Raw genomic sequence first — 18929 nt, 5'->3', positions numbered from 1 at the left:
TTTGATCGAGTGCTTTGATGTGAGTAAAAATCCCACTGACTTTGGTGATTGTCTAACTCAATTTGAATCCAATTAAATCTCATACATACCTGATAAAATATCTAACCTTGATTTAAATTAAGTTGGTTGAAAACTTAAAAGCAGCCAACACATGTGTCTCCAAACATAAACTTTTATTATGATGAGAACATCTGTACCCATAGTGGCAAAAGCCACATCTAATTCCATACCAGATAGACAGCAACAGCACCTCCAAGCAGAAAGCCCAGGTAGACGTCCATTGCGTGGTTCTTGTATTGAATAATCCTGGTCAAGCCACAAATGATGGCACTCATAATAAAAGAAAAGACGAGCAGGGGCTTAAGTAGCTTGGATGAGTCCGTCAGAGTGCTGTTGAAATACATCTGCAACATACGGCAAATACAATACTGGTTTTATTTATAGCCTTAAGCTTATTGGTTTTTGTCATATACGCTTAGGGAGGTAGCATACTGTGGGTCTGTCTCAAAATACTACCATTTCCCCCAAACAATAAAAACAAATTTATGGAGTGCACAGCTAAGGAATGAGCTGAAGCTACACTCAGCTGAAGCTGATACAATTGATTTTGAACAATTTCAGCACTTTGTACAATATGTCTCATTCACCAATATAAGTGCATTTTTCCTTTGTCTAAATACAACAATTTTCACTTTAGCTGCTCAAAGCATCTTCCATGAGGAGTCTAAGGAGCTCGGAAAGAAAAGTGTCTGGACTTCTTTAAGTTTCCTTGAAGATGTTTCATCCGAGAAGCTTCTTCAGTTCTAAGAGCAACTGGTGTAAAGAGTCCCAGATTTAAGCTCCATGGGAGTGTCCCCCCACGAGGGTCATGGACCCCCTAATGATCCTCTCCCTAATGACATGAGCCAAGGTGTGAAAACGGGTGTAGGTCACAATCAGCCATGGCTTTGGGTGAGCTCATTGTGAAACCTAGCCCCACCCCATCATGTGATTTCCTGAGGTCAAATGCTCTAGGATGTGAGCGGAGGGAAGGATCTTAAAACTGGATTATAGATGGCAGACAGTTGGTGTCGTAAACCACCGCCTCTGTTCAAAGATGGTTGCTCACAGTGGACATAGATGGCTTCTTTCACCCTTCTTTCAAACCATTGGTCTTCTCTGTCCAAAATGTGAACACTGGCGTCCTCAAAAGAGTGACCTTTGTCCTTTAGATGGACAGCTGAGTCTTGTCCCGTCGAGATGGACTCGACTGTCCATCTGCATCTAAAGGACCAAGGTCACTCTTTGTCCAGATCCTTTTCTTTTCAAGCTCCTTAAACTACGATAACCTGGATGACTGAGAACCTTAACAGACATATTCCATGAGGAGAAAAACTCACTACATTTTACATTTTAACTGAAAAGAAAGCCTGTTTGGTTCACAGAAGGTTGAGTTGTTTGTTATGTAACTGATAAAAAAATTAAGAAGATAAGTTGAATTGAAGTTTTTTTGTTAAGTCAAATAGACAACGGTATCCTAAGAAGTTGTGAGGGACTTCTGCTGTAACATTGGGGATTACCATTTGCACGAGCTCAAAACATCACTCACCGAAACATAGACGGCAGCAAAGGATGCCAGAGTAGCATGCTGTGATGGGAAGGATTTCCTGCAAGAGACAAAAGAACAAAAACAAATTCATCCAAGATTCACCTCAGCAGGAGAGCAGGAGGTAAAAAGAAACACAACTGGCCTGAGATATCAAAAACAAAATCCTACACACTATCTTAGGGACTAAATGACTGAACCAAAACTGAACCTCTTTTCATGTGCTCTGTAACATTGCAGTCATATGTTTACTAATGAAACACATACAAGCATAGAGACAAGGCTTGCCTAAGGCTACTATTGTTGTAAACTGGCCTATATAAACAAAGCAGAACCAAATTAAGCTAGCGTTATAAACTGCAGAGTGCTACAGAAGGAAAGTGAATCTGTAGCTTAGTTTCTCACTCTGCTCCATCCATGACCTACTTATGACAGCTCCTGATATTAAAGCTTCATGCTAACTCCTGACCCTGCATATGTGCACATTGGTAAGTGTTGGTGCATTTATGGAGCTGTATGATTTGTTTGTGTGTTCATCCTGAAAACATAGTTGCACAGTTGCAACATCTGTGGTGTCATACAAATTGCATTAAGGGTTTGAAAACAGATAGCACAGCTTATGTCAGCACTAGAAGTGGGTCAACTCTAGTGCTGACATAACCATTATAATTATATCTGCATTAATCTCATTGTAACACAAGTGTTGCAATGTATGTCAGTTTAAAACTGAGGTTTCAATACAAAACATAATAAATAATACAAAAGACATGCATAATATTTAAAGCTGGAGTGCAATAATCCTTTTAAGCCTCCTTTAAACCAGTCGTAGTAGTAGCGTCCAAAAAGCACCTCTTTGGCTCTTGGAACACATGCAGGAAGGAACAGACCACTGTCTCTCTCAGAGGGGGAAGAAGTCCGGTTGTAAACTCAGAACAACACATACAGCACATACACACAGTTGTGCTGCTTTAAAAAAAGTTCTGTCAGATACAATATTAGAGAGATTAAATGTTTGTAATGTTCATTCTGTAAAATCTGTCTATTCACCATCTCTTCAGAGAAACTTGTCTCTTCTACTTCAACTTTTTCTTTCTAATTAACAATCAGAAAATCATACTTCAGCCTTAGGGGACATATACCTGCTGGTATAGAAGAAAACCATGACATCTGAAAATAAAGTATCCCGTTAAAAACACATAACATCCTAGAAATTGTGTGGTTGTTTTTTTGTACATCTTTTGTACAAACAAGTATTTGTTCAAGTTACTTGATTACTGCTAATTGTAATCATGTTGATGACAAATTGATTTTTCCAGTTGGTTTTCCAATTTAAATTGTTTTTTTTCCTTCTTTCTTTCCTTCTCAGGGTAGTTCTCATGACATAAATGCTGCATTTTGGGGGGAGTTATTCTCTTCTATACCAACTGGTCAGTAAGAAGTAGTGAGCCTGTTTTGAAAATGTAAGGAGTAGAAAGTATATATTTATGTTAAAATGTAGGGAGCAAAAGGAAAAACGTTTGTGTTTATTGTTCAGTTCTACAAATCAGATGTGACGAGACTGTGCACCCTTGTAATGTGAGGCCTCCCACTGCTATGTGGTGTCTATAGCTCAGGAGGCAGAGCAGGTCATCTACCTTATTAGAAGGTTAGTGGTTGGTAGTTCAATCCCTGCATGCTCCAGTCTGCATACCAAATGTTTTTGGCCAAGAAAATAACTACAAGTTGTTCTCTGGTGCATCCATCAGAGTATAAATCTTGCATAGAAAAAAGTGCTTGCATGAATGGGTGAATGAGGCAAATTGTATAAAGTACTCAGGTGGAGTAGAAAAGCACTATATAAGAACCAATCCATTTATGCAGTGATACCCCTCCTAACATCTAAAATACTTCTAATTTTTTATAGCTGCATCTTAAAGGACTATGGTTGTCACATTACTAGATATTCAAACTTCATGCCAATGCCTAGGAAAATACTTGATACTTAATACCATTTTTGATACCACAGGGAAGGTTATTACCACATCCTGCAACAACAGAAGTTATTATTGATTAGATTGAATTAAAAAGTATTTAATAAAAAATTATGTCAACAATTTCATTACAGGTTGTGAAGGTGAAATATATTCTAGAACAAGTTGAAATTATTTATTGTAGAAGAAGCACATTATGCAAATGGTAATAATGCATTTGTGTGGTATTACTTATGTTACAGTAAAGAGTGCATTGTGCATTCTTAAAGTCGTACATGTTGAATTGAACTGAGTATGTCGTCTGTTCAAAGCCTCTCCCAGTCAGTGCTGTTCTCCATGCTTGTCTCACTGTACATGATGTTATTAGCACTTTAAAGGTGATCATTTAGGACTCTAACAAGTTGATTTGTTTACATTTGGGAATCTTAATTTTTAAGTGAGATGTGCGTTTTGAGTTTATACACTTTATGCATATAAGGCAACCGTTTCCTTTTGCAGTATTTTTGTGTGATGTGTTTTTCTGTGTTTTAATAAAAAGGGGAACAAAGCACATTTAAGTCAACCTAAGATGATATTTGTTACTTTTCACATCGCCTTACTGAGGTAATGCGAAGTGAAACATGCTTCTTTTACTCCAAAGCACCGGAGCGCTCAAAGCTTTACAGAACTTGCCTCATTCACCTATTAACACAAGCACTTTTTTCTTTGGGTATGGATAAGTATGGTATCGGAAATCATGACCAGAAAAGTCCAGGTTCCATCCATTTTAAGCATGTGAATTACAATGTCTTGTCTTACTTATATTGGAATAAGCATGTACAGATTCCAAAAAGAGGAGGTTGTATCTAATCTAATTTTTTGTCTTGTAATGATTAAACACAGAGTCAATACAGTACAAGTGTAGACAGGGCAGTCACTTGAGACTGTGAGACCAGACTGGCCAACCTGCGCACTGCATGAATAGACTACAACAAAGCCTATGACTCAATGCCTCACACATGGATCCTGTAATGCCTTGAACTGTACAAGATCAACAGGAAGGGCCTTCATCAGGAGGATTGGGAAGTGGCGAACAAACTCAGCCAGATCATTACCAAGACTGGCTACGGATACCAAGTATGGAATGGTGGAGTCTGTTGTAGCAAATGCACTTAGCCAAGAAAATGGACAGGAACAATAGTCTTCATATGAGACTTCAAAAAAAGGGGGTACAACACAAAAACCTGACATCAGAGCAAGATATATAATGGCTTCCCAAAAACTTTTCATTTTCTAGCTAAACCTGAGTACATTCCATCTCTACTGCAAAGGATTCTGGGAAATGCAGTTTTCTAATGGTAATATGCATAAAATGCTCTTGGTAGAAATTGCAATCCATAATTAACTGGCAATAGATCACTTACAAAATAACCCCCAAAATGCTGTTATCAAATCAAATAGACTGCAATAAAGTTACAACACAGTTGTTAGCCACCTCATCTACCTGAATGACATCAAACTGTATGCCAGGAGTGAACAAGATATTAACTCACTGATCCATACCACTAGAATTTATAGCAATGACATCGGAAGTCAAAAATAGGGAAGGTAGTCAGAACTGAGAGGATTGCACTACCTGAAGGCAACATTGCAGATACTGAGGTCAGCTACAAGTACCTGCAAATCCTACAGGAAAATAGAAAACCACAAAGAGGCTGCTTGGAAAGCTGAAGTCACCAAATACCTGCAGAGAACAGGGAAAGTCCTGAGGAGTCAGCTGAATGGGAAGAATATGATCTGGGCAATCAACACTTACGCCCTGCCGACTGTCAGATACCCTACTGGAATAATAGGCTGACCAAAGTAGGGAATAGACGCCATATGTAATCAAGACAAGGAAGCTCATTACCATGCATGGAGGGTTACCCTTCAGATCCACCAGTACCCTTAGACTGTATGCTAAGTGGAAGGAAGGTTGCCGAGGACTAGTGACTGTCTGAACTATCCAGCATGAAACAACAAAGATACATCAATACATCCGGAAGAAGTCCATAACTGATTACAGGATTAGTAAATACAGCAGAAACCCAAGAAAGAAGAGAAGCAAGAGGACCCATCATGAGAGGACAGGGAGAAAGTGGCTGATACAGAGAAATCCTACAAGTGGCTTGTCAAAGCTAGACTAAAACACAGCAAAGAGGCACAAACCATGGAAGCACAGGAACAAGCTCAAAGCACAAAATTGATAGAGGCTTGGTTCTGCCACACTGGGCAAGATCCCAGGTGCAGGATGTGCAACGATGCCCCTGAGACAATCCAGCACATAACAGCAAGGTGCAAGATGCTAGCAGGCAGGGCATACATGGAACGCCATAAACATGTCGCTGGCATCATCTGCGCCAAGAATGGGCTGGAAGTTCCAAGGTCAAAATGGGATACAGCCCCTAGGGTGGTTGAGAATGACTGAGCTAAGATGCTTTGGAAGTTCCAGATACAGACAAACAAACTGGTGATGGCTAACCAATAGGACATAGGAGTATTAGACAAGCAAAGGAAGAAAGCAGTAGTGATAGCTGTAGCTACACCGAATGATAGCAACATCAGGAACAAAGTTACAAAGTTGCATTGGATTTTTAGATTTGATCAAATATTAGATGAATAGGTTAATGCTGATCATGTAGGTTCTACATGTAAAAGTGTGAAATTAAAACATTGAATGTAAACATTTTTAAATGCAAATATTTACATTGTAGAAAGGATAGAAATGAAATATACATATCATCGTAGTTTAAAATGTCTTTGTACCTTTATCTTTTATATATAGCTGTATATATGTGACTGTTTTAGGAGAATGGACCTATTTTTTTTTTTTATCTGGATGGATGCATTTCTGAAGCAGTTGATCATTGACACTTTTTAAGGCAACCAGTTTGCATTCCTTTACTTAGTAATGTGAAATAATTAAAAAATGTACAAATGTACTGAGCACTAAATCAGATGAAAAGTCTGATAAAGATAAAAGACTAAAGAAAAGTATTAAAGGTAAGGCAGACAATAGAATTGGGTCTTTAGTGAAAAAATAGCATATCCTCTGCGGTTAAAATAGGTTAATAATACCTTCATGTAGAACCACTGCAGCAATACATCCTGTTCTTGAAACAAGACCGAAGGAAAAGCTGTCAAATAGACAGTAAAGACTCTGTGTGCCCTAAATGGGGTCTGTCATAGGTTCATAGCACTTTCCAACAACCTTAGGCTATCTAGTCCCACTTAAAAACCCTGGGTCTTGGACCCTGGGATTTGAGTTTGGGCATGATTTTGGATTCCCTGCTTTGTATTTTTAATTATTCTTGGTGTCATGTTTGTGCATTCTGGGCTGTTGGCATTCTGGCAGAGGAAAATCCAAATAAAACCTATTAGTCAGTAAGATGAATAGCTCTCCTAAGGGGACAGCTGCCAGTTGCTGGTGTTGATCTTATTTTTGGAAACAATTTGGCTGGGAGAAAGGTGTTTCCTGCCACACCTGAGTCACTGAAAATTCTCCTTCTGATATATGCGTTCATGCCCCTTCTGGGCTCAGTGAGTCCTCTGTTTTTCCATCATGTGCAGCTACTCTTGCCCAGGCTCGGCAGCTTGGTGATGTGGTGGATATTTCAGACACGTTGTTGAAGGAGCCTGATACTCCTGTTAGCCCTTCTCCGGAAATTAAGAAACAAAATAATTGTTTCATTTTATCTGATAGCAGCTTAATAAATCTCAGCAATCTGATAATACTTTGTCTCCCTGCCTGTCTGCTCCCCAGAAGCAAACCTGTGTCTTACCTTTTTTGACCCTTGTGTTTTGCTGTATAAGTGGTTTTCAGTGACTGGAATGGAATATGATGTGGTCACTCAGGTTGTGATGCCAAAAGAGTACCGTCTACAAGTTTAAAGCCTTGCCTGTAATCACCATCTGTCTGGCCACTTAGGAATTAGGAAAACTTGTAACAGGGTGCTCTGCTATTTTTTTCTGGCCAGGATTGAAAACTGATGTTGCTATTGTCGGTCATCAGCACGAACTCACCATAATGTGTGCTGCCACATGTGGTCATCCCACTGCACTTGTTCAGGGCGAAAGCGGTGGTAAAAGTACTGGTTACATGTTTCTCCACATTTGTCTTGTCAAACGCATTGCCTCCACCAGTGTGTGAATGTGAGAGTGAATGAATAGTGGCATTGTAAAACGCTTTGGGTGCCTTGAAAAGCGCTATATAAATCCAATCCATTATTATTATTATTATTAAAACTGACCAGGGATCAAATTTCATGTCTAGGGTTTTTGCTCAAGTCATCCCAGAGGTGGCTATTAAGGATAAGGTGTCGAGTGCCTATCACCCATGAAGCCGGGGTACGCTGGAGAGATTCCAAAAGATTTTGAAATCCATGCTGCAGATATTTTGGGCTGAGTCTAAATCAGGGTGGGATGAGAGTCTGTCGTTGTTGTCGTTTTGCCATTCATGGAACCACACAAGAGTCCCTGGGATTATGTAAATTCATTTAGGGAGAGGTTACATACCATTTGTGAGCTTGCACATTGTTCCCTCTCTAATGCCCAGTTTAAAATGAATGAAAAATATGACAAGAAAACTCTCAGTCACTATTTTTAGCCTGGAGAACATGTTCTAGTTCTCCTGCCTGTTGTTAGTTCTAGTCTTCAAGCTTGTTTCTTTGGTCCACATGAAGTTGCATCACTGAGCACCAACTCAGTGACACAGACTACCTAATTAAAATAGAATGAAAAGGGACATGTCAATATGTTGAGGAAATATGTTGACCATGAAAAGCAATGCCGATTGTCTGGCAGATTGGAAGATTGGAGTCTGAGTCACAGGTATGCACCTGTGACTCAGATTCCAAAATTTTGTAAGATCTCGAGGCTCATTTGTCCTACTTAGAAGACCCAGTCAAGCAAAATATTTGCCGTCTGATTTGTAGGCACATGTTGCTTTTTAATGACAAGCCCACTCAAAACAGTTCTTGAGGACGATATAGATGTTGGTGAAGACAAGCCCATTAAGCAGCATGCCTACCATGACAATCAAGTGAAGTGGGCTGTTATCAGGAAAGAGGTGGAATACCTCTTGGAAAGTGTCTTGATGCATTCTCAATTATCCAGGTAAGTAAATGCCAAAAGGTTGAATCTGTTCATCTGGACGTAGTGTTTTCAGTGGGAGAAACGTTTCATCATCATCCACGTGACTTCCTCAGTCTCAGCTGACTGCAGGTTTCCCCCACAACAGTACAATTTTACAATGACTGAAATCCCACTGAAAAAGCAATGAGTTGTGAGGTCATTTCCTTGATATATTTAATTTATGCATATTAATTTATCCATATTGTCATGACCATTGATCAGCAACCACTGATCAAAGACCATTGATCATTGATCCAAGAGCATTGATCAATGGCCATGAGTACCATTCACAGACACTTGGGAATGGCTGCAATCACAGCATTGTAAGATGGTGAAAGATGTACACTTAGACCCCCTCATCAATTCAGAGGAGGGGGTCTAAGATCATGGCAATGCTCTTCAATCAATGATAAACAGTCTTCGATCAGCGATCAATGGTCATGACAATTTGCTTATTAATGATCAAGGAAGAGACCTCTCAACCCATTGTTCTTTCTTTCTTTCTCTCTCTCTTTCTCTCAACCATCCAGGTCAGGAGGGAGCTGAGGAGGATTGGGGCCAAGATGGCATCAGCTCAAGGGTCGTCAGGTCCTGCACAGACCAACTGTGTGCGGTGATGGAGCACCTCTTCAACCTGAGCCTGAGGCTGGGGAGAGCTCTGGAAAACCTCTTGTGTGGTACCAGTGCCTAAGACTTCACGTCCCAAGGACCTCAACAGCTACAGGCCAGTGGCTCTGACATCACACCTGATGAACACCCTGGAGCAGCTGGTCCTGACTCAGTTTCGGCCCCTGATAAGCACTGAAGTGGATGATGTTGTCATTCACTCCTACATTGTTCCCTCGCTCACCTGGAGACCACTGGGAGCACTGTGAGGTCATGTTCTTTGATTTATCCAGTTCCTTCAATGCCATTCTTCCCACGGTCTCGAAGGACAAGCTGGAGAACACAGGAGTGGACCATCACCTCACAACATGGATACTGGACTACCTCACTGACCGATCACAGTATGTGAGAACTCAGGGCTGTGTATCGGACAGGGTCGTCTGCAGTACGGGGGCCCCACAGGGAACAGTTCTGGCTCCGTTCCTCTTCACCATCTACACTGCAGACTTCTCCCACAACTCCACCCAGTGCTTCCTGCAGAAGTTCTCTGATGACTCTGCAATAGTCGGTCTCATCACTGATGAAAACTGACCTATGGCATTGTGGACTGGTGTCAGCAGAACTACCTCCAGATCAACACTAGAAAAACCAAGGAACAGGTGGTAGACTTCCACAAGCACAAACATCCTCCACTGCAACCAGTGAACATCCAAGGCATAGACACTGAGGCTGTGGACAGCTACAGGTACCTTGGTGTTGATCTCACCTAAACTTACAAATTATCATACCATTTTTAAACAAAACAAAGAGACAATTATTATTTTATCATCACTCATTCTTACAGACAAATCTCGTCCAAAGCAACAATATTTTAAGGTCCATATCAGGTTAAAACTTTAATATTTCAGCATTACGTTCAGCCATCTTGGATGGACTTCCTCTATTTTTCTTTTTCCAAAGCACTTAAAACAATATTACACATCAGCCACTAGAGGGAGCTCTAGTGCAGTGTGCAAAACTGTATAATCCAGCGAAACTTAGAAAAGGCAGAACATGGTACATTGTTAAAAAAAAAGAATGCACCGGCCAGCTCAGCAACACCAAAAGACCACAATGACCACACAACATGACCTACTCAGTCAAGAAAAATTCTTTGGGTAGGGGAAATCAAGATTAACTTGTACTAGAAGGATGGTAAGAGAAAAGTATAGAGATGGAAAAGAACACTCATGATCTGAAGTATATCACAGCATTATTGCATGGGCATGTATGGTACAAGGTGGAACTGTTTCAGTAATGTTTCTTGATGATGTGACTGCTGATAGAAGTAGCAGAATGAGTTGTGAAGTGTACAGGCTCGTACTTTCTTCTCAGTATCAGTCATATTCATATTGCAAAAACAGCTCAAGAGTTTCTTAAGGCAAAGAAAGTCATTCACCTGATCATAATTCAAACGAGCATGAAGATAAATCACAGGAAACACAGTATCGTGTGATATTTGTAGGTGGTCGTTTAAGGTGGTCATTGGTGGGGCGATTGTGGCTCAAGAGTTGGGAGGTCGCCTTGTAACCGGAAGGTTACCGGTTCGAGCCCTGGCTTGGACAGTCTCGGTTGTTGTGTCCTTAGGCAAGACACTTCACCCGTTGCCTACTGGTGGTGGTCAGCTACTACAATGTAGCTGCCATCACCAGTGTGTGAATGGATGGATGACTGGCTGTGTAAAGCGCTATGGGGCTACACAAATACATTGACTCTAAAAAGCAATCCATATTTAAAAGCTTTACTTTGAACATTTGATTTTGAAATATGTGACATGTATTGAAGTGGCGATACATCTAAACAATTTGTGCAAAACTTGTGTTAAATCCTTTGATTTAAATCACAAGTCCACATTGTTGATGTAAAAGAGCCAAATGATAAAAGTCTTTCAGAGTGGTGACTTTGCCTGTGTTGCTATTAGCACAGCAGAAATGAAATCCAAACTGAATTTTCATTTGACTTATCTGTGTTTTCCCCTTTGTTCTTTTTTCCTGTTTTCATTAATGTCATGTGTATTGAATTCACTTGTTTCATACACTCTCTCCCTCCCTGGTGTGTAATTAGGCTGTTTTCCTTCCCTCATTCTCTTTATTTTTCTCATCTTGTCTCTTTCTGGCTCCCTGATCATCTTCCTCTCTCCAGTAGTTTGTTTCTTCTTCTAATGACCTACTTAGTTGCTTCGTGCTTTTCCTGGCATCATTGTCCAGCTTCTGAAGAAGCGTCATCATCCCTCCAGCATACTTTTGCAGAATTGATGATGCATGCAATTGAGTTATTCCCTATAATTTTCTTATAACGGTATTATTGTTGTAATTTGTTGTCATTATCTGTCTTGATGCATGCTCAGTCATCCAGGTAAGTAAGTCATTTTGGGATTGACACTGTTATTATTGTCATTGTTGGTCGTAGTTATTGATTGGGATTATTGGTGGTGATGTTTGGTGTTGCTTTAACTATAATTATTATTATTGTCATAATTCTCTCCTAATTTGCATTAAACCTGGACTGAATAAAATTAACACCCTCACATTCACTGCACACACTCACAGTCCTGCTGGTATTATTTTTCTTACCAACTCTGTCTTGTCTGTAAGTTTTCCAATCTATCCCTGCTCTGTTCTTTATGTGATATACTTCATAATAATAATATTAAAAAGAAAAAGCCTTTTTTCTCTGCTTTATAAGACAATTGTCTTATATTCCCCTCTAAGAGTGCTAATGTACTTTATAGCTAGTGATATAAAGCATCACAAAGAATCACGTTAAATGATTTTTCTTGACTACTAAAAACTGATCCATTCTTAATTTGTGTGTCGTTTGCGTGAAAGTGTTCAGAAGTCTTTCAGTGTAAAGTGGAGCATACCGAGTGTTTTTTCTTTCCTTACCTGCCCTGGTTGATTGCTGCAGGGTCACTCCCTGAGCAAATATCTTCCATTATGTATGGGTTCTGTTCACAGCTGACATTTAGGGTGGTGTAATTGGGTTTACACACAGTTAGGAAATATGGTGTTGGGTATCCAGTCATCAGTTGGAGGACGTCTGTGATGAGGGCCGTGGCACAAAGACCGAACGCATGAACTCCTGAGGATAGATGGTGAGATATGTGCTTACCAAGAGGGAAAAGAGTTAGAATATCAGATTTTACAATGTTTAGTTTAAATTGTAGGGTTGTATTATTTAGACAAAATAATGTATCGCGGTATAGTCTGACGCTGCATCACTTCACAATCCAGTCCAGTTTAACTCAGTTCAGTTTTTCAATGGTTGCTCTCAACGCCACATGAATTGTCTAACAATTAATAATAGCAAAAATGAAGGAGGGTAAAATGACGATGAATAATAAATGTTTTGATGGCTCAAATTAACTACACGATTGAGGCAGCAGTCGACAAACAACTTTGCCATAAAATTACCGTGAAGTGTTGTATTATATTTTCTTTGTGTGAGTGAGAGAGAGTATTTATGTGGCCGGATTTATTAAGTGAAGCAAATAGTGTGACACTGCAATGTGGATGATGTGCTAATTTATAAAGTGGATGCATTTGGATGATTTACCATGTAGTAATGACCAGCTTTCCCAAAAATGGTTTAAAAACAAGCAATCCTGGAGAGGCATTAATCAGTGTGTTTCTCAGAAACAGCAAGGAAGCTCACAGGCATGAGATGCAGTTAAAATAGAGTCAACATGGTTTTTAGAAATATTATATTTTATATGCTTGGAAAGTTATTGTAATTGAGATTTGTCAGAGTTGTGTTTGTTACTTTTGGGTATTGCTGGTAATGCTGGAATTATATGATTTTGGTTTAGCACTGTGGATGAATGCATCGTCTTTAGAGACCGAATCAGTTTTAATATCCAATGCTAATAAAGCAAAACCAAAACGAAAAGCATGAATCCATTGAGATAATAGTAATTTTACTGTTAGCAGATGAAACGCACACATAGAGGTGGCTGTGGCTCAGAGAGGGTAGAGCAGGTCTGCTAATCAGAGGTTTGATGGTTTGATTCCTTGCTGCTCCAGTCGGCATGCCCAAGTACCCTTGGGCACCTCCCAATGTATCGAGAGTGTGCGTAAAATAATTATAAAGCACTTGATGGCATAGAATAGAAAAACGGCATGTATATGAATAAATTGGGGAGTCTTGTAAAATTCCCATTTTGAGCTCCCATAAGGAGAAAAGTGTCACCACAAAGGTACTAGAATTCTTAACTGGCTACCATGGACTGCCTTTATGTGACATGAGTAAGTGTGCAGTTTAAAAAAATCAACCTACCAACAAATCGGACGGCTCTGCGTATGAAGGAATTGAAGTTGCAGCCAGCTGCGTTGATGTTAGCCTCACCGCCACCGCCGAGCTTTCTCCGAGACAGACAGCAAAACAGGATGGCCTCTCCAATCATTATCTGTCAACACAACAACTCACCTGTTACGTCTGCTCACAGAGGAGGAGACACTCAGAAAATCCAAACTATAAATCTCTGCCAAAGTGGTTCTGACATCATCAGCCAGTTTGAGAACATGAACAGGAACTGGCTGCTTTATGTGAGCAATGTGCCACAGCTTGTTCTTTGGATTCCACTCAAAGCTCTCAGATAAACCCAGCCACGTAGCTAACACACAAATGCACTCTGCATGGGATTACACATCTTTGCAGAACCAGAAGGATGGAAGAAATAAATATTTAGAGATTATTTAGCATTGGACAGGTGCAAAAGGGAAGGCAGAGGGGGGCTCCAGTGATGTGCATATTATCAAAACTGACCCTGGACACATGACCCACCCTAAACCAGAGAGAAATGTACACCACATTTTTCTCTTGCAAATTTTTCATACGGGAATTTATGTTTGCATATTTTTTGAATTACTATCCAAGGTGTTTTATGTTTTATGCTTTTTACAGTGATGATATCTAAAACTCTATAAAACTTACTGTGAAAGTAACCAACACGTCCAAAGACTCAGAAATGCATAGAAGTAAATTTATCCAAACCAGGTTTCTACATCAGATTTACACGACTGTGTCTAAATATTATGGCACTGATATTTATATACAGAACTTTTCTGCACTTACTGGAAATTCAGTCATTTTACACTATAAGCTGCACTCACCCATTCAAACACATTCATTCAATACTTTATATTACACACTTTATACCACTTATTGTGCCAATATTTATGTAAAAAAAGCATGTTGTATTTTTTTCACTCGATATGACAGCAGTTATTATAGAGGTTTAAGAGCTCAGGAAAGTGATCTGTGTGCCTGTGTCAGTTTGTTTGAAATGCCAGACAAAGATAAAATTGATAAATGGCCTGTATTTTGTATAGTGCTTTTCTAGTCCTTAAGGACCCCAAAGCACTTTACACTACATTCAGTCATTCACACACTGGCGATAGCAAGCTACATTGTAGCCACAGCTGCCCTGGGGCACACTGACAGAGGCGAGGCTGCCGGACACAGGCGCCACCGGGCCCTCTGACCACCACCAGTAGGCAAACATGGGGTTAGTATCGTACCCAAGGATATTTGGCATGCAGCCAGGAGGCAGCCTGGGATCGAACCACCGACCTTCTGATTAGTGGCTGACCTGCTCTGCCACCTGCTCTGCCACCTGAGCTACACAAACATTACCACACCACTCCGGCAGAGCTTCAACAGCATTCCAAGGGAGACTGGGGACACTGAGTACGAATAGACCATGTTCAGCATCTCCATTGCCGAAGCTGCTGCATTGAGCTGCGGCCGCAAGGTGGTTGGTGCCTGTCGTGGTGGTAACCCCCGAACCAAATGGTGGACACCAGAGGTGAAGGGAGCCACCAGGCTGAAGAAGGAGTCCTATCGGGCTTGGTTAGCCTGTGCGACTTCGGAGGCAGCTGACAGGTACTGACAGGCCAAGCGGAATGCAGCTCGGGCAGTGGCTGAAGAAAAACTGGTGTGGGAGGAGTTCGGAGAGGCCATGGAAAAAGACATTCAGACTCAGATTCGAAGAGATTCTGGCAAACCGTCAGGCGTCTCAGGAGGGGAAAGCGGTGCTCTACCTGCACTGTGTATAGTGCTGGCGGGGCACTACTGACTTCGACTGAGAAAATTGTCGGGAGGTGGAAGGAATACTTCGAGGACCTCCTTAATCCCACTGACACGTCTTCCGAGGAGGAAGCAGAGTCTCGGGATGAGGGGAATGACCCGCCAATTTCCAGGAATGAGGTCACTGAGGCAGTTAAACAACTCCTTGGTGGCAGAGCTCCTGGTGTGGATGAGGTCCACCCCGAGTTCCTGAAGGCTCTGGACGTTGTAGGGCTGTCCTGGTGCGTGGAGAGCAGGGGCAGTACCCCTGGACTGGCAGACCGGGGTGGTGGTCCCGGTCTTTAAGAAGGGGGACCGGAGGGTGAGTTCCAACTACAGGGAGATCACACTCCTCAGCCTCCCTGGGAAAGTCTATGCCAGGGTGCTGGAAAGGAGAGTTCGTCCGCTAGTCGAACCTCGGATACAGGAGGAACAATGCGGTTTTCGTCCTGGTCGCGGAACACTGGACCAGCTCTTTATCCTCTCAAGGATACTTGAGGGCGCATGGGAGTTTGCCCAACCAGTCTGCATGTGTTTTGTGGACTTGGAGAAAGCATTCAACCGTGTCCCTTGGGGGGTCTTGTGGGAGGTGCTACGGGGTATAGGGTGTCTGGCCCATTGCTATGGGCCATTCGATCGCTATAAAACCGTTGCAAGAGCTTGGTTCGCATTGCCGGCAATAAGTGGTGATGCCGGTGGGTGATGGGCTCCGCCAGGGCTGCCCTTTGTCACCGATTCTGTTCATAATTTTTATGGACAGGATTTCTAGGTGCATCCAAGTGGCGGAGGGCTTTCACTTCGGTGGCCTCAGAATCTCATCTCTGCTTTTCGCAGATGATGTGGTTCTGTTGGCTTCATCCGGTGATGGCCTCCAGCTCGCACTGCAATGGTTCTCAGCCGAGTGTGAAGCAGCGGGAATGAGGATCAGCACCTCCAAATCTGAGGCCATGGTTCTCAGCCGGAAAAAGGTGGAGTGCCCACTCCGGGTTGGGGATGAGTTCCTGCCCCAAGTGGAGGAGTTCAAGTATCTTGGGGTCTTGTTCGCGAGTGATAGGAGAAGGGAGCTGGAGATCGACAGACGGATTGGTGCGATGCGGACGCTGCACTGGTCTGTCATGGTGAAGAAAAAGCTGAGTGTAAAAGCGAAGCTCTCAATTTACCGGTCGATATACATCCCTACCCTCACCTATGGCCACGAGCTGCTTAGGCTGCTGCTTAGGTTCCCTGCTTAGGCTGCTGCCCCTGCGACCCGGCCCCAGATAAAGCGGAAGAAGATGGATGTATGGATGGATGGATGGAGAAACTTTGAAGCCACTTTGAAACCAAGGATTTTCTGGTAGTGGACAGAATTCAGAACAATGCTGACTCTGCATTCACTAATGCTATCTACCACCTGACTATCTACCACCTGACTACCGAGGACAGTGACGTCATCAGCGAGAGACTGGTGACCAGCATCGCGGAGCATGACGTCCGAGCGGCATTGAGGAGAGTGAACACAAGGAAAGCGGCGGGGCCAGACGGCATCACCGGCCATCTGCTGTGCTGCTGTGCTGACCAGCTAGCAGGTGTGTTCACTTCCATCTTCAACGGGTCCCTGGCGAAGTCTGTGGTCCCCACATGCTTGAAAAGATCCACCATCATCCCTGTGCCCAAGAACAGCAAACCCTCATCCCTGAACGATTACCGGCCAGTTGCACTGACCTCGGTAGTAATGAAGGTGTTTGAGAGGCTGCTGAAGAACATCATCTCCTCCTCCATCCCAGACACCACAGATCCGCTCCAGTTCGCCTACCGACCCAAGAGATCCACTGAGGACGCCATCGCCCACGTCCTGCACACCACCCTCAGCCACGTGGACAAGAAACAGGGTGACTATGTGAGAATGCTGTTTGTTGATTACAGTTCAGCGTTTAACACAATAGTGCCCAGCAGACTGTTCACAAAGCTCAGGGATCTGGGACTCAACAGCCGTCTGTGTGCATGGGTGTTGGACTTCCTCACTGGCAGAACTCAGGTGGTGAAGGTGGGTAGGTGCATCTCCGACAGCATCACCATCAACACAGGAGCACCACAGGGATGTGTCCTCTCGCCACTGCTCTACTCCCTCTACACTTCAGACTGTGTGGCCACCCACGGCTCCAACACCCTTGTGAAGTTTGCTGACGACACAGTGGTGTTGGGTGCCATCTCCAACAACTATGAGGCGGCCTACATGGACGAAGTGAAGAATCTGGCATCATGGTGCCAGGACAACCACCTCCAGCTGAACGTCGGCAAGACCAAGGAGCTGGTGGTGGACTTCAGAAGGAGTCAGCACAGAGACTACAAGCCCATTATCATCAATGGAGCTCCAGTGGAGAGGGTGCAGTCCTTCAAGTATCTTGGTGTCCACATCTCCTCAGACCTGACATGGTCTGCCCACATTCAGGTCCAGACCAAAAAGGCTAGGCAGCGCCCGTATCACCTACGACAACTGAGGAAGTTCAGGGTCTCTCCAAAGATCCTCAGGATTTTCTATACAGGCGCTGTGGAGAGCATCCTCACACAGAACATGTCATCGTGGTTTGGGAACAGCTGTGTTAAGGACCAAAAAGCTCTCCAGAGAGTGATCCGTACAGCAGAACGCTGCTGCAGGATTGCTCTCCCCCCGCTTCAGGACACCTACACCAGGAGATGCCGGACTAGAGCAGATACTGAAGGACCCGTCCCATCCTGGCAACAAACTGTTCCAACTTCTGCAATCCGGCAGAAGGTTCCGCATCATCCGGGCAAGGACAGAGAGACTCAAGAGGAGCTTCTATCCCCAAGCCATCTGGGCCCTAAACACACACACCCGCCCTCTCACATCATCTATAATTGACTGAGACAGGACTCTCTTCCAGACACTCTAAACCCAGGCACAATGTACATTTCAAATTCCTTTAATTTTAAATATGTTTATATTGTCTATTCTGTAAAATAGTCAGATTGTCTATTCTTATTTAATTCACTTAATGTACAGAATTCACCTGCTTGCTGCTCCTACTGCACATTCACCTAATGTATATACTATATATATAATGTTCTTCCTCTACCCCCCCCCCCCCCCCTTTTTTTTTGCACATGTCGAGGAGCGTGTCAGGTTACATTTTACTGTGTGTTATACTTGTAAAACTATGCATGTGACAAATAAAGAACCTTGAACCTTGAACTCCAATGAACTCAGTGAAGATCTAAGAAGAAAACTTGTAGAATCAAAGTTAGAAAGGTTTCCTGGACCATTTCCAAATAATGTAATATCAGCTGTTCACAGGCACCCACTAGAGTACGCTGGGCCCTCAGGCCCCCCTCATGAAGTCAGTTTCTGATTCCTTGATCAGAGACAGTTTAACATTGTCCTGGGGGTCGTCTCATTGTTGCCACTCTAGCACACATGTTAATTCATGCCTGTTAATTTTATCAACACTTCTGCTACTTAACTGAGGTTTAACTGACATGATCCTTCCTTAAATCTGTTTGAGCATTTTATT

At 42.5% G+C, this 18929-nt stretch overlaps 1 protein-coding gene across 1 annotated transcript in view; it reads right to left on the bottom strand.

Annotated features, from left to right (window-relative positions):
• Positions 1-18929, bottom strand: part of plppr4b (phospholipid phosphatase related 4b) — a 54633-nt gene that overhangs the window by 8904 nt on the left and 26800 nt on the right. The window contains exons 3-6 of the mRNA XM_084938718.1: positions 13627-13756; positions 12237-12432; positions 1589-1646; positions 231-404 (exon numbers count right to left, since the gene is read on the bottom strand). Coding sequence (XP_084794844.1) covers positions 231-404; positions 1589-1646; positions 12237-12432; positions 13627-13756 — 558 coding nt within the window. The remainder of the gene's footprint in view (positions 1-230; positions 405-1588; positions 1647-12236; positions 12433-13626; positions 13757-18929) is intronic.

This window comes from Perissodus microlepis, chromosome 9, assembly GCF_051167445.1.
Source record: "Perissodus microlepis isolate ML-2025 ecotype Zambia chromosome 9, ASM5116744v1, whole genome shotgun sequence".
Classification (NCBI taxonomy): Eukaryota; Metazoa; Chordata; class Actinopteri; order Cichliformes; family Cichlidae; genus Perissodus; species Perissodus microlepis.
The sequence above is the reverse complement of the archived record's forward strand: the minus strand, read 5'-3'. Positions and strand labels throughout refer to the sequence as shown.